This window comes from Panthera onca, chromosome C2 (genome assembly GCF_046562875.1).
Source record: "Panthera onca isolate mPanOnc1 chromosome C2, mPanOnc1 haplotype 2, whole genome shotgun sequence".
In the NCBI taxonomy this organism is placed as follows: Eukaryota; Metazoa; Chordata; class Mammalia; order Carnivora; family Felidae; genus Panthera; species Panthera onca.
The window spans coordinates 140,582,753-140,596,790 of NC_138347.1; the positions used below are offsets into that span (position 1 = coordinate 140,582,753).

At 41.9% G+C, this 14,038-nt stretch overlaps 1 protein-coding gene across 18 annotated transcripts in view; it reads right to left on the reverse strand.

Moving 5' to 3' along the window:
- The window catches only part of THRB (thyroid hormone receptor beta), a 384,269-nt gene that overhangs the window by 22,407 nt on the left and 347,824 nt on the right, over positions 1-14,038 (reverse strand). For all 18 annotated transcript variants that reach the window (XM_060638542.3, XM_078432406.2, XM_060638544.3 and 15 more), the window contains 2 exons: positions 10,768-10,915; positions 7,442-7,647 (listed from right to left, as the gene is read on the reverse strand). In XM_060638542.3, the coding sequence (XP_060494525.1) occupies positions 7,442-7,647; positions 10,768-10,915 (354 nt within the window). The remainder of the gene's footprint in view (positions 1-7,441; positions 7,648-10,767; positions 10,916-14,038) is intronic.

Consider the following 14,038-nt stretch of genomic DNA (forward strand, 5'->3'; position numbering starts at 1 on the left):
AGCTGAGCCCACCTCTCGCCATCTGCTCCCCAGGTGGCTTTGCACTGCTGTGGTTTGGAGCTGCCTTTCCTCTGACTTGTACTTTCTCTGAAGTCCCTGCTTCCATCTTATCTTGGCCAATTCCAAATCCCACCCCACTCAAATTCTATTTTCTCCTTAAAGTCTTCCCAGATCACCTGTGTGAAATGATGCCTTCCTCACTGGAAAACATACGGTAGCTCATGTACATCACTCATATGGCATTTAGGCATTTATTACTATTATATTGCAGGTATATAGGCTCACAGCTAAGATATGGATTTCTTGGGTGGGGTGCATAAGCCCTTAAGTATCTTTGTCTCCTTTGTGGAAAGCATTGGGCTAAAAGGTGGAGGACAGAATGCTTGTTGGTTGGTTGAGTGAATAAATGTAGGTTTATACTCGTTCAACTATGCAGCCAGGCCTAGTTCTAGATGCTAAGTTACATCAGTAAACAATGCATCCTTAAGGAACTTTCACTGTAATTGAGGGAAGACAGGCAATAAACAAAAACAGTACTCTCACAGAAGAATTTCTGCCTGTGATTAGACGGAAGGTGACATGATGGTATGTAGGGGTCAGGAAGCAGATGGGCAGCGCAGGGTGAGAAGTGACGTGTGAGCTTTAACTGGAAGACAGCCCTCCACAGATCCAGAGGAAGAGCATTTAAGGCAAAAGGAAAACCAGTGCCAGGTCCCAAGGCCAGAAAGGAGGCCTGTGTGCTCAGAGCCCAGAGACTGCACGAGATGAAGGACAGAGGCAGGTAAGGGTCCTGTGATGCTGGGCCTTGGGGGCTGTGGGGAGGAGACAGGGTTGTGTAGTGCAGCTCCACTGAAAGGCTTCAAGTAGGGGTGCAGTGGGATGAGAGTTTGGGTTATGATGCAGAATAGGGACACGGGAAGCCAGAGGAAGAAATGGGCTGGCAGCAACAGCCTTTTGGGTAGGAGATGAAGTGGGCTGGACTACAGGGCAGCAGTAGAGATGGAGAGAAGCAGAAGAACTCCAACCTCTTCTGGGAGCCAGACACAGGGATTTCTGATGGACTGGATGTGGGGTGTGAGACAATGAGGAATCCAGAGTGTCTCTTCTTGGGCAGTGGAGGAGGTGGGGGGCCCAAAGAAAGAGATTCAGGGGTGTGCAGGGGTGAGCTTCAACTAGCTCAGTGCTAGAGCAGGCTGGTGATGCCCAAATGGAGACTAAGTGCCTTTCTGCTTGGACTGTTCATCAGTATTGTTCAGGTGAGTGGCAAATGCTGCCAGTTGACCTCTTTGCAATGGCTGGCCAGAGCTGAGGACCTCTTGGCTTGAACCTGCAAACTCTCTGGCACATGCAGAGTGGGATGGGGCCAGACAAGACTCCCCTTTCTCTGCTGATCACAGCGTGTCTTTTGCACCTTTGTAAGGAGGGGCAGGAAGACCCAGACAAATGGTGATTAAAGGTCCCTGGGCTTTGAGATATTACTACAGGCTCTCCATTTTCCTGGGATGAGCAGGGATGGGATGTGAGGACGGGGGTGGTAGGGATAATGCACATAGGCACCACTAATGTGGTTGTTTATGATATGCCAAGCACTTATATCTATAACTTTTATACCGTGTGGTGTAAAGTCACTCGAGCCATAGAGGTGAAGTAACTTGCCCGAAGTCACATAATTAAAAAACAACAAGCATATACATATAAAGCGACAGAGGCAAGCACTGAACTCAGGCTGTCTGGTTCCAATCTCCATGCACATTACTAGACAACCCTGCCTTCTTCTGATGTAGTTATCATAATCTCAGGAGTGACAGAAGCCTTTCTGACTTGAGTGCTCTTGTCTACATAGACCACATGTGGCCAGATCACTCATCCTGCCTGACCCTTCCGCTTATGCCACTTTTCTAAGGCTTTCCCAGTCATGCATGTGTGAAATCAGAGAGTAGCTCTGCCAGGGAAAAATAGGGCAGGCCTGCCCTGGTTCTGATGGTCACACTTTATACTTGTGTGGAAAATCCATCCAAAGTCACATCTTTGCATGTGAATGAAGGGAGCAGAATAATAACACAATGTCAACAGAAAATATTGTTGCTGGTATGGGGTTTACTCCAAACCAAGTGTCTTCCCACTCTTGGGAGGTGTAGAAGTGAATTACCCTTGGTGAAGAGACACTGCTTCCCTTGTTTGTCATAAGATGCCCCTTGTTCCCTTTTCAGTGCACTTTTTTTAAAAATGTTTATTTATTTTTGAGAGAGAGAGAGCACAAGCAGAGAGAGAGGTGAACAGAGGATCTGAAGTGGGCTCTGTGTTGACAGCAGCGAGCCTGATGTAGGTCTTGAACTCATGAACCGCGAGATCATGACCAGAGCCAAAGTTGGATGCTCAACTGAGTATCCCAGGTGCCCACACGCAGTGCACTTCTATATTTCGTCATTATTGTCATCACACCCGAAGGGTTATTACTTTGGGCACTTTTGTACCATTAGGGATTTGAGTGGATTGGAGAAAACCAGAAAATTATGATTTATTTAAAAAAAAATTTTTTTTTTAAGTTTATTTATTTTTGAGACAGAGAGAGACAGAGCATGAACGAGGGAGGGGCAGAGAGAGAGGGAGAGACAGAATCGGAAGCAGGCTCCAGGCTCTGAGCCATCAGCCCAGAGCCCGACGCGGGGCACGAACCCACAGACCGCGAGATCGTGACCTGAGCCGAAGTCGGACGCTTAACCGACTGAGCCACCCAGGCGCCCCCAGAAAATTATGATTTAAATGCTTTTGGAAGTAGTTTTAAAGAATGGCTTTGAATTATTATGAAAATATGCATGGCTATTTAAGAAGTTTCTTATTTGCCAGTGACTGTCATTTTCACAGACATAAATACAGATTTGAAACCCAGGTCAAACCACCAGTCTCTATTTCTGACTTGAGTCCTGGTGTCAGGGTAAAAAATGATGAAGAAGTTTTTTTGGGGGAATAAATTACTTTCCTGCTCCAGATAAATGAATACTTCCAGCTTTTATGACAACATATAATTTTTAGTCCCTTATGATATATTACTATATACCATTTAATAGTCTCCTCAAATTCTTTTTCAAAATAAGATGGGCCATCATCACATACAAATAAGTGAAATAGTATATGTAGCAGTGTTGTAAGCAGAATAAAGGCCATAAGCCACACAGAACACAAATCCTAATATGTAGAAGCCTATTCAGACATGGATATCATTTAATGTCTTTAAAGAAGGATTCGTAATGTCCTTGCAGGAATAATTTACCACTCAGTGAAATTTTTTTTCCTGAGCATAAATACTCAATTGGAGGCACTCTTCTGCAAGAGGTGTGTGTAAATATGTAAACTGGCTGAGACACAGGGCTTAACTGTACTGTCTCTGAGGATGGGCCAGTGGAACTGTACATTCTGTTTAACAAATATTTATTGAGTTCTGTTCTGGTTATCTACGCTGTGTAACAAACTACCCTAAAACTTACTGGCTTAAAACAACAAATTTTTACTGATACTCAAAGTTGATGGGCTCAGCTGGGTGGTTCTCACTTGGGGTCCCTCATACAGTTGTCCTCAGATGGCAGCAGAGGCTGGTGTCATCTACTGGCTTTTTTACTCATGTTTCTGGTGTCTGGTTTGGCACTGGATTTGGCCTTAAAAGTCACTGTGCTAAAATCTGTTGCCCCCTTTAAAAAAAAAAAAAAAAAATATATATATATATATATAAATATATATATAATATATATTATATATTTTATTATATATAATATATTATAAAATATATAAAATATATTTTATATAAAATAAAATATTTAATAATATTTTATTTTAAATAATTTATATAAATATTTTAAATATTTTAAATATAATAATTTATATAAATATTTTAAATAATTTATATAAATATTTTAAAAATATTTATATAAAATAAAATATATAAAATATATATATTATATATATATAATATATATATATTTTTTTTAAGTTTATTTATTTATTTTGAGAGAGACAGAGACAGCACAAGTGGGGGAGGGACAAAGAAAGAGGGAGAAAGAGACAATCCCAAGCAGGCTGTGCACCATCAGCATGGAGCCCGATGCGGGGCTCGAACTCACAAAACCATGAGATCATGACCTGAGCCAAAACCAAGAGTTGGACGCTTAACTGACTGAGCCACCCAGGTGCCCCTAAATACCGTTGCTTAAAGGAATCACACACCAGCCCCCATTCAATGAGAGAGAAGAATGGACTCCACATCTCCATGGGAGAGAATGAGCTGTATATATAGTCAAGAAAGACTCTAATGGCAGCCATCTTTAAGAAAAGCTACCGTACATCTCAACCATACATGTGATAGACACTGAAGTCACAGTACTGAATGGAACGTGGTCCTTCCGCTGAGGAGATGTGGGGGTGATCCCAGGCACAGAAGAGGATTGGATGATAGAAATGAAGCTCATTGTAGAGACAAATGGGACTGTGGAGGTGTTCTGATCTACCCCAGCACCCCTGTGAAAAAAAAAAAAGCCTAGAGAAGCAGTTCTTTATATTTGGACCAAGAGGGGCAATTTCTTGAACAGAACAAGGATCTACAAAATATACATTTCATGTCAGCTCCACAGCAGGAGGGAGATTGTTGGGTAAAACAGTTGCTCTGTAAATGTTAACTTCCTGAAGAAAACTCTTGTTCCTGGATAACCTCATGGCCCTGACAAAAAACTAATGGCAAATCATTTTGTGCCATACTTTCTTTGGTTCCTTCTGTAGACTGATGAAAAGCATAAGGAGCCTTTGAGCTAAAAGTGCAGACCTCACTGTTTTTAATCATTAGCAATCATGCCATCTTTGCTAAAGAGACCATGAGACACGAAGAGATCTGAGTGTATTTTACCCTACAGAGTTTGTTTGTTTCTTTTTTTAATGTTTATTTTTGAGAGAGAGAGCATGAGAGAGGGGCAGAGAGAAAGGGAGACAGAGGATCCAAAGCGGGCTCCACGCTGACAGCAGGGAACCTGACGAGGGACTCAAACTCACCGACCATGAGATCATGACCTGAGCCCAAATCAGACACTTAACTGACTGAGCCATCCAGGTGCCCCTACAGTTTGTTTCTTGGCTTTCAGATACAGCTTGTGTAACCTCCTCAGAGAGACCTTTCTGACCACCCTGTTGGGAGAAGTGAAGTCTCTCTCCACTTCCAATTCTCAATCACTCTGTCCCATCAGGATGTTTATTTCCCTCATTGCACATACCACCACCTGCATTTATCTTTTTGGTTAATCCTTGCTGTCTTTCTCCCTCCATCGGAATAGAGCTGACTTATTCACTTCCTGGCACACAGTAGCTGCTCAATAAATGTTTTTTAAAGTAAAAGAACAGATCTTTAGAGTCTGGAAAAAGCGCCCTAGTGACCATGGAAACGGTTTAATTAGGCTGGTATTCATTCTCTTTTTGGAGTAGAGAAAATTGAAATGCAAAATTCCCCAGAAGTCCAGATGTGCCCCAAATCTTCCACTAAATTTACTTAGTCACTACTCTGAAATCAGGCCTGGAAGTGGTTTTCACAATCTCCTTTTATGGCTGACACGTTTGGGGAGATGACAGATTTAGGATTGGAGTAGGCAGGACTATCTCTTGTAATGCCCTAAATATATTGGATTAGAATTGATCTATCTATCCAGAATTCATATTTTCTCATTCCTGGCAGATATACCAGAGTAGTCCTGAGGATTTAAGATCAAGGCACCAAGAGGTGGCCCCTCCAAAGACATGTCTCTTTCAAAGGCTCTTTGGGTTTGGATAGGTGACCAGGTTGTACAGTGTGGTGATTAAGAGCATGGATCCTGGGGCTGGGCAGGATCCATCACCACTACTTACCTTAAAAGGAGCTTTGTAAGTTTCCTTTTAATTTTTTCTGCCTCAGTTCTCTGCTTGGGAAAATGGAGATTTTACCCACATTTACCTACATGGTTGGCATAGGTTAATGTACAGCAAGCAGTTAGAATCGTACCTGGCACTTGGTAAGAGCCATCTAAGTGTTTGCTAACATTACTGTTCATGGATGCCATCAACAGAGTATGTGAGAACCTGCTCATGACAACAGTGAAAGTAATTGAGGGCAGGTAGCTTATGGGTAAGATTTTTCTTTTCAGTTATTTTTATACTGTTTTCATGAAAAAGACTATCTCCTTATAATGGTGATGTTGAGGTATGAGGACAATTATACACTATACCTTCCTGTTCAGATGGGAAAGAATGCTAATGTAACCTGGAGATACAAATAGACCCACAGAATATCTGCTGCCGGGGCTCAGTGAGGTGCTCATAAAGGGTTCACATTATAAATTAAGGGCAAGGTCAGACTCTGAGATGGTCAAACACCAGCTGATGGTGGTGGTGGGGACAGTCCATTTGATGAGGTGGGTGGACAGCCTGGACTTCTGGGCCTGGCTGCCACTTCCTAGTAGTGTGATCTTGGGTGAACCAAATAAGGCCTTTGGCTTGGTTTGCACATCTCTAAAATGGGGATAGTAGTTCTAGCCCAACCCAAAGCATTTTGAGGTCCAAAGGAGAAATGAATGAGAAGGACTTTCACAATGGTTAGTTTTTATAAAAACATCAAACACTGATCTTCCAAGGGTCTGGAGATGCCTGTGTTCTCTCTATATCCCCACTCCCAAACCCTCTCCTTACCCCCATTCCCTTTCTCTTCCTGGACTTGAGTTCTTTTATTTTAAGCTAAACATCTTGACTTCTACTGCCATACACATATATTTGAGATATAGGACACTTCATTCTAGGGGTTATTCTTTTTTTTTTTTTTTAATTTTTTTTTAATGTTTATTTATTTTTGAGACAGAGAGAGACAGAGCATGAATGGGGGAGGGTCAGAGAGAGGGAGACACAGAATCTGAAACAGGCTCCAGGCTCTGAGCTGTCAGCACAGAGCCCGACGCGGGGCTCAAACTCACGGACCGCGAGATCATGACCTGAGCCGAAGTCGGCCGCTTAACCAACTGAGCCACCCAGGCGCCCCTCTAGGGGTTATTCTAAAGGGGATATTCTAAAGGGTGAGTTTAGGAGACTAACTGTATTACATGGGCATCTGAGAGAAGAAATGGGTATAAGAAGGGAAAGCTGGCAGGTAAAGAATGTTACTGATGAGTTGATTCAAGGCTGGCCTTATTACCAGCAAAAGCAAACAGATAATGTGCACTAAGAAACTGCTTTAGAATTTAGTGACTCACAAGCCATCGATCATAGGAATGACCTTTGTTCTCAGACAGACCTGGGTTCCAATTCTGACTCTGCAAGTCGCTTGACTTCTTGGAACTGCAGTTTCCAAAAAGAAACTGCACCAGCATCCCAGGGTAATGAGGACTGAGTTGAGTAGAAAACGCCAAGCACGCGCCTGATATTTAGCTGTGTGGGGGAACCTTACCAGGAATTTCCGTTTCTGCTTCCAGTGGCTGCCTTGGGCATTGGTGGCCACGTGGGCTTCCGTGACAGTTTTGATGAGCTCCCACTCCTCGTCTGTGGGCTCTGGCTTGTGCCCGATGGATTTCTGCAGCTCTTCCCGTCGTCTCTTCTCCCGGTTCTCCTCAATCAGTTTCCTCTTCGCCAGCCTCTTGCTGTCATCCAGTACCACTGGGAGAGGAGGAAAGATGAGACAAAACACACGGACACTCCCAGACACATGGCAGACTGCGTGTGCACCCAGGAGCCTCAGGGGCGGGGACCACTCATGCATAGATGGCTTAGCGGGTCCTGCAGAGTGGGTCGTGCTGGGGTATTTTCTCCCCCCAGCAGCAAACTGCCATCAACTAGCTTGTCTCTGACACGAGACCTAGGGCCAAACTCCCAATGGCTGGCCAGCTTTTCAAGAAAAAGCTCTGGGGGGAGTTGGACACTGGGCATCCCAACTCCACAGAAGGTGAGCCTAAATAAGAATGAAGCAGAGGGAGGTAAAATCTGTTCTATCCACGGCTTCACAGATAAGTCCGTCTAGCCATTTATCTGACTTCACCTTAGGGTCTCTCTGTTCCTCCTTTCTTTGCCTCAAGTGGCTCTTAGTAAAAAGAACTTCCTATTAAAGAAAAGTTCTGGAGCAGTAAACAGGAGGCTAATGATCCCCTTCCTCAGATAAATAGGGCTTTCTTAAAAATATTTTTTTTTAGTGTTTATTTTTGAAGGAGAGAAAGACAGAGTGTGAGCAGGGGAGAGGCAGAAAGAGAGGGAGACAGAGTCCAAAGCAGGCTCCAGGCTCTGAGCTGTCAGCACAGAAGCCCAACGCGGGGCTCAAACCCACAGGCTGTGAGATCATGGCCTGAGCCAAGGTCAGACGCCTAACTGACTGAGCCACCCAGGCACCCCTCTTTGTTAGCTCTCTTAAGTGCTAATTGAAATGTGGCTCAACCTATCTGAGGCTGCACAGGTACTCACTTTGCTCTAGTCTCTACGTGGTCTATCCTCAATGGTGGTTAAAGAGCCCAGGCTTTGGAATCTAGAAAGAGCTGGGTCTGAATCCTGAGACTACCACATTCTAGCTGTGTGACCTCTGGCAAGTTGCTCAGGCTCTTGGAGCTTTTTCATTTCTTCCTGTATAAAACAGGCTCAATAATTCCCACTTCAGAGGGTGTTCAGTGTGATAATGCACTACATGTGGTCAGTAAATATAGCCATGACTTTTACCATTTGTGCAATGGGGAAATAAGAAGGGCAGGAAAAAGAAGCCTATATTTCTGGGGTTAATTTCCAAAATGAAGCCATTTCACCAGACTCTTAGTAACTATCAGTAGAATGGAAAGGCTCAGGTTTTATGCTACAGAGTCATAGTATTTAGAACTGGAAAGAACCTTAGGTATTATCTAGCCCAACTCCCTCCTGTCACAGAGGAGGAAGTTGATCCAGAGAGATCATGACTTGCCTAAAGTCACAGAGCAAGTTCATGGCAGAGCCAAGGCAAGACCCAGGACTCCTGATTCCAGTTCTACAACATCACTGTCCTAGAGCCATTTCTTGATGAAGGTGTGACCTGGTAGGAAAAGAAAAAAAGCAAACATAGCAGGAAGAAGAGAACCAAAAGTACTCAGCTAATCCACAAACAGAATAATGAATCCCAGATCATCTAGACTTGATTGGATCGTCAAAGTCAGGTGAGCAATGGCAAATGTGGGAAATGGGAATGAGCCCTGTTTAGTCATTTAGGTTCCCTTATTAAAGGGATTGTTCCCTTTAATAAATGGGCTGTACTCATAGTCCCATTTCCCAAATGCTTCCTCTGTGCTGGGGATTGTTGCATTTAACATGCATTATCTAATTTAATTCTGAAAACAACTTGCAAGGTAGGCAATAAATTTCACAGAAGGGAAACCTGAGGTTAACTCTGATGGTCACACAGCTAGTAAGTGGCAGATATGGGACTCCAACAGTTTTTCTGATTATAAAGCCTGAGCTCTTATAGTGCTTCATAGGGTGCATTCAAAATTAATTTCCACCCAGTCCAGATTAACACTGAGCTTTTTTTTAACCTTATAAATATTCATATCTTTAACTTCTCAATAAAACAATGAAATGGATACTCAATAGTAACAGTTCCTTATAGTGGCACATCTAAATATTTGGTTCTAGGTCAATCATTTCACATATCCCTATCAGGCATATTGTTGGCCGTGGCTAAAGTCTTTAAAAGATAAAGACAAAGAACACACTCAGCCGGAGGTGGGGATTAACCCAGGATTTCTAGCCTAAAGCTGTCACACAACCCTCCTCCTTTTTAAAGATTCCCCATTCTGTCTTCTCTAATGGGAAAACCAGGACATTTCACAGATTTTTTTGTTCTAGTGGAGGGAACCCTTTTTATCACATAAATGTGAGCCATGATTATTTCCTCTTTCATGAGGAAAATCCTCACTGCCTTCTTTTTTCTCTCCTTTTTTTTTTTTTGGTTTTCTTTCTTTTTCTTCTCTTTTTTAAAACTAAAAGTTAGAGACTTTCATTGAGGTGCAAACATTTGTGCCAATAGAAGTCATTAACCCTGACGCCTGGCAAAATGGAGGCCACACATTCTGAGTGACACAATTCTTATTTTATTATTAGATTAATTAAAAGAACTGGTGTAAATCCCTTGCACAGTGCGAGAAGAAGAGACTCCAATGGCTAATCTCACTGCCATATGCTGTGGCACTTTGAAAACTGGGTAGGAGGACTGGAGCTTAGAATGTTTTTATGGCTAAAAATATAGCAAACACCCAACTGCAGGATGACTCATGCTATAGAGCACTCAGCCTCACATTCTTCAGAAATTACTGAACACAATGTTTTCTGCCAGTGCCCCATCTCCAAAAACGTCCACAAAATAAATTCTTGTCTCTTCTTTTGAAAAATATTAGGACTAGTCCACAAGGCTCTCACCACATGAATGTTGTGTGTAAAACCACACCTCATCCAGGTGAATGGACAAGACCGCTCATTCATACTCTCTTGCAAACAGAGTATTGCTAATAGTCCTGCAGATGTGCTAGGGATAATTTACTCACTTTCCCTTACCTGTCGTCTAGATACTTTGAGAGTTAGGAGTTGCTAGGGAAGGGGTAGGATGGAAAGCACCCAGCAATGACTGGGAGTGAGGGGTCGCTGGGAGTGCTACAGGTCTTCCCTCTGTCCACATGAGCCTCTATTTCTTTTCTGCCCAGTTGATCTCCTTGAACCAAACCTTTCCCCAATCAACACTCCTTGAATACGAAAAAGAGGAAAAAGATTACTTACAATCTGTTGCCATGCCAACATAGATGCATTTTTTAAAGCGACATTCCTGGCACTGATTTCGCGTAACTTTGTCTATGACACATTTTCCTTCATATTTACAGGAATAGGATGGATGGAGATTTTTCTGAATGGTTCTCCTAAAGAAACCCTACATGAAAAAGAAAGACCAAAGACAACAGTTTCATATTTCCTAGAAATAAATGACTCCAGAATTTTGTGTCCACATAACTGTGATGGATTGTTTTTGACCTTTCCTATGCATGGGCTTGTACCTTTACCTATTCACATATAGGACAGTTAGCCCAAACTGAATCTAAAGAATTCTATATCTGAGCTGAAGGAAACGTCCAGGACTATAGAGTCAATATCTTTTTGGCATTTAGTAAGGAAAAGAGGTTAATGGGGATATCTAGTGTTCATTTTTATTTTTCTAAACATTGAGTAATAAAAATAAATCATATTCTTTCCTTTCATAGAGTGTCATAATTATGTTGTTAAATTAAGCTGTGAAGAACCTTGCTACACTTTGCGCTGGAGAATAAGAGAGCTGGATACTTGTTATACTCTATTAATTAATAATTTAATCATTTGGTGATTAAATGGATGCATTAAATGACCTTCAGAGATTTAGTTTAATTCTTGTTTTTGACTCTTGCAATGTCCATTACCAGCTCAGATAACCCTTGAAATAACAGTACTTGGGGAATAGAAAATTCCAGATTCTCTACCCAGATTTTCTCAGAGCTTAATGCATTGGGGTTTTTCCTTTCATAGTACTCTTTTTCTCCAGTATCAGTAGACATATACCCTGAAGATCAGTAGGTGTCTTCCTTTCTTAAGATATGGGAGAGTGCCACCATAAAGGCTGCTGAGCATGCCATTTAGTCCAGGTTTAGGTGACACAAATATCCTCAAGACGTGTTATAGTAGAACTTTCCTGGACATGATACTCCAGTCTTGGCAATGGAGTTTCTGTATTGTAGGCATTAATGGTGGTGGAGGGCACTTATCATGAGGGGTACATTGCAAAGGGCTGTAGACACCTTCCATATCCTTCTGTCTCTTCTAACAACCTTATGAAGTAGGTACTCTTAATATCTCCATGGTAGGGATTAAAAAACTAAGCCTCGAATAGGTTAAATCACTTGCCCCAAATCATGTGGTAAGTACGTTGTAGAACTTGGCCTGGAGCTCAGGAGTCAGACTCTAAGTCTTATTTACTTAACTGCTTATATGATATAAACTGAGTTCAGTTTTACTGTATTATTTAAATGAACAGATGAACAGATTATAAATAGTACCCCCCTTGCCTTCATTTTATCCGTTTTAGTAGACTAGCAAAGCAGAAACACATTTTGAAGGATATTATCTACTAAAGCTTAAAGGGACCTCTAATTTTGTTACGTAAATAGTAGGACTGAAATACCAGCTGACCTAGATTAAGCCCAAATTTGAATTATCCTGGTTAACTTTCCTTGGCTTTGATTATGTATACATACTCCTTGCATATTCATTATTCAGACATAAGAGCCCTTCCTTGTAATGAAAAGGTCAAAGGTAGAATTTTATATCGGACGAAACAGAATACAATGGAAAAATGACAACAATAACCGAAACTAATGGACTTGATTTTGGGGTATGTGTGCAAAATCCCTTATCATTTCTATTGCTCAAGTTTCAACAGGAAAACTGTCACATAGTTGGGTTTTGTGTCCTTAAACACTTGACTCCATTAGTTTGAATGATGTTGATATACACTGATATACTCTTATCTTATATAAGATTCACTCAATCACACATGGGCAGCTGTTTGACATGTCAGCAGTATCTCCCTGGGTATTCAAGGTGGGCAAATTCTGCGAAAGCATGAATTCCCTGGGCATGTCACAGAACTGAAAAACCAGCTCCCCTGTGAACCTCCCTATTCCACCTCTGCTACCCTCTGTCCAATCCACCCTTTAAGGGTTACGCCTGCCTGCAGAGCAAAAGAGACCTGGAGATTCCTGGCAAGAAGACATGTGTCACAGACAGGGAGGAGAGGGACTGGGTGGCATACCTCCTTCTGGAGGAGGCAAGGTCTCCCCAGAGGTGGCAGCACCAAAGTCCAGGGCATCTGGGGAGAATGATGCTCTGAAGATAGGAAAGTTGGTACTCTGAAGTTAGGGAGACCCTTTTCTCACATACTGTGACATTGTCTCGTGTTTTAGAGGGAGGACAGCATACTGAGGAGTCAGACAATGCTAAGGAGAGGATCAGGTGTGGTGTCCCAGACACAGGGGTGACATTCATTTTTCCAAAAAAAGCTACTTTGTGAACTTTTAAATGGAGCGAATGAAATAATTTATACATTGCTTATTTTGGGAAAAGTGTTGGGGTAGCAGGCTCTGCTTTTCCTAGTGACATCTTCCCTGTGGCTTATCTCTGATGGCTTTTCTTGGGCTCTTCGTAGACCAGATCCCTTTAAGACCCCTAAGCTATAATAAAAGCATATTTGACACAGGATGAAGGGCCACTGGAGTGGAGTAAATGTAAATGTAAAGGTACTAGGTCCTTTAATTTTAAAAAGGGACAAAAACTAACTTCTGCAAGTGAACTGAATACAGAATGTTTAATGTAGTCTACCTGTAAAAAATCTTTTTAGAGGTGAACTAACAAAAGACGTGCCCCAGGGACTAGATAAGGACATATATGTCATTGATGATTTGTTGGCGAGATGGGGTTTTGCTTTTAGAAGTCAACATCAGACGTGTTTCTCTCCATTTTGAGAAGGACTAGATCCTCTTATTAGTGGTCTGATATGATGCACTAATTAGTGTGATAAGGAGCTAAGTGTCATTCTGCTGGTTCAATATTTGGGCAACTTATAATAGCTGTGAATCTTTCTCAGAAAAATAATTTGTTGTGGGGAAGTATCACCATTCCTTCTGTAAGAGATTCATAAAAACTGGTTCATCAAGACAGACACAACAGCTCCAAAAGATTTTTACTGTCTTCAGGGGAAAAATGGGCAAAAAAAGTTTCTCCCCATATACACTGCAAGTATGCGGTAGAAATATTTTAAAGTTGTAGGTTTGAATAAACAGAATGTGAAGCATGACCTTTTTCATCTTTGGCCACTCTTAAAAACTGTTTCATTCAAAAAACTGTTGCCTTTTTCCAAGATACTTTGTCCTTACATTAAATGCATGATCACCCCAGGAGAGCTGCTTTCTGGTTTTATGATGGAGGCCATCCTAGAAACAGGATTCTGATCTGAGATAAAGGCATAGAA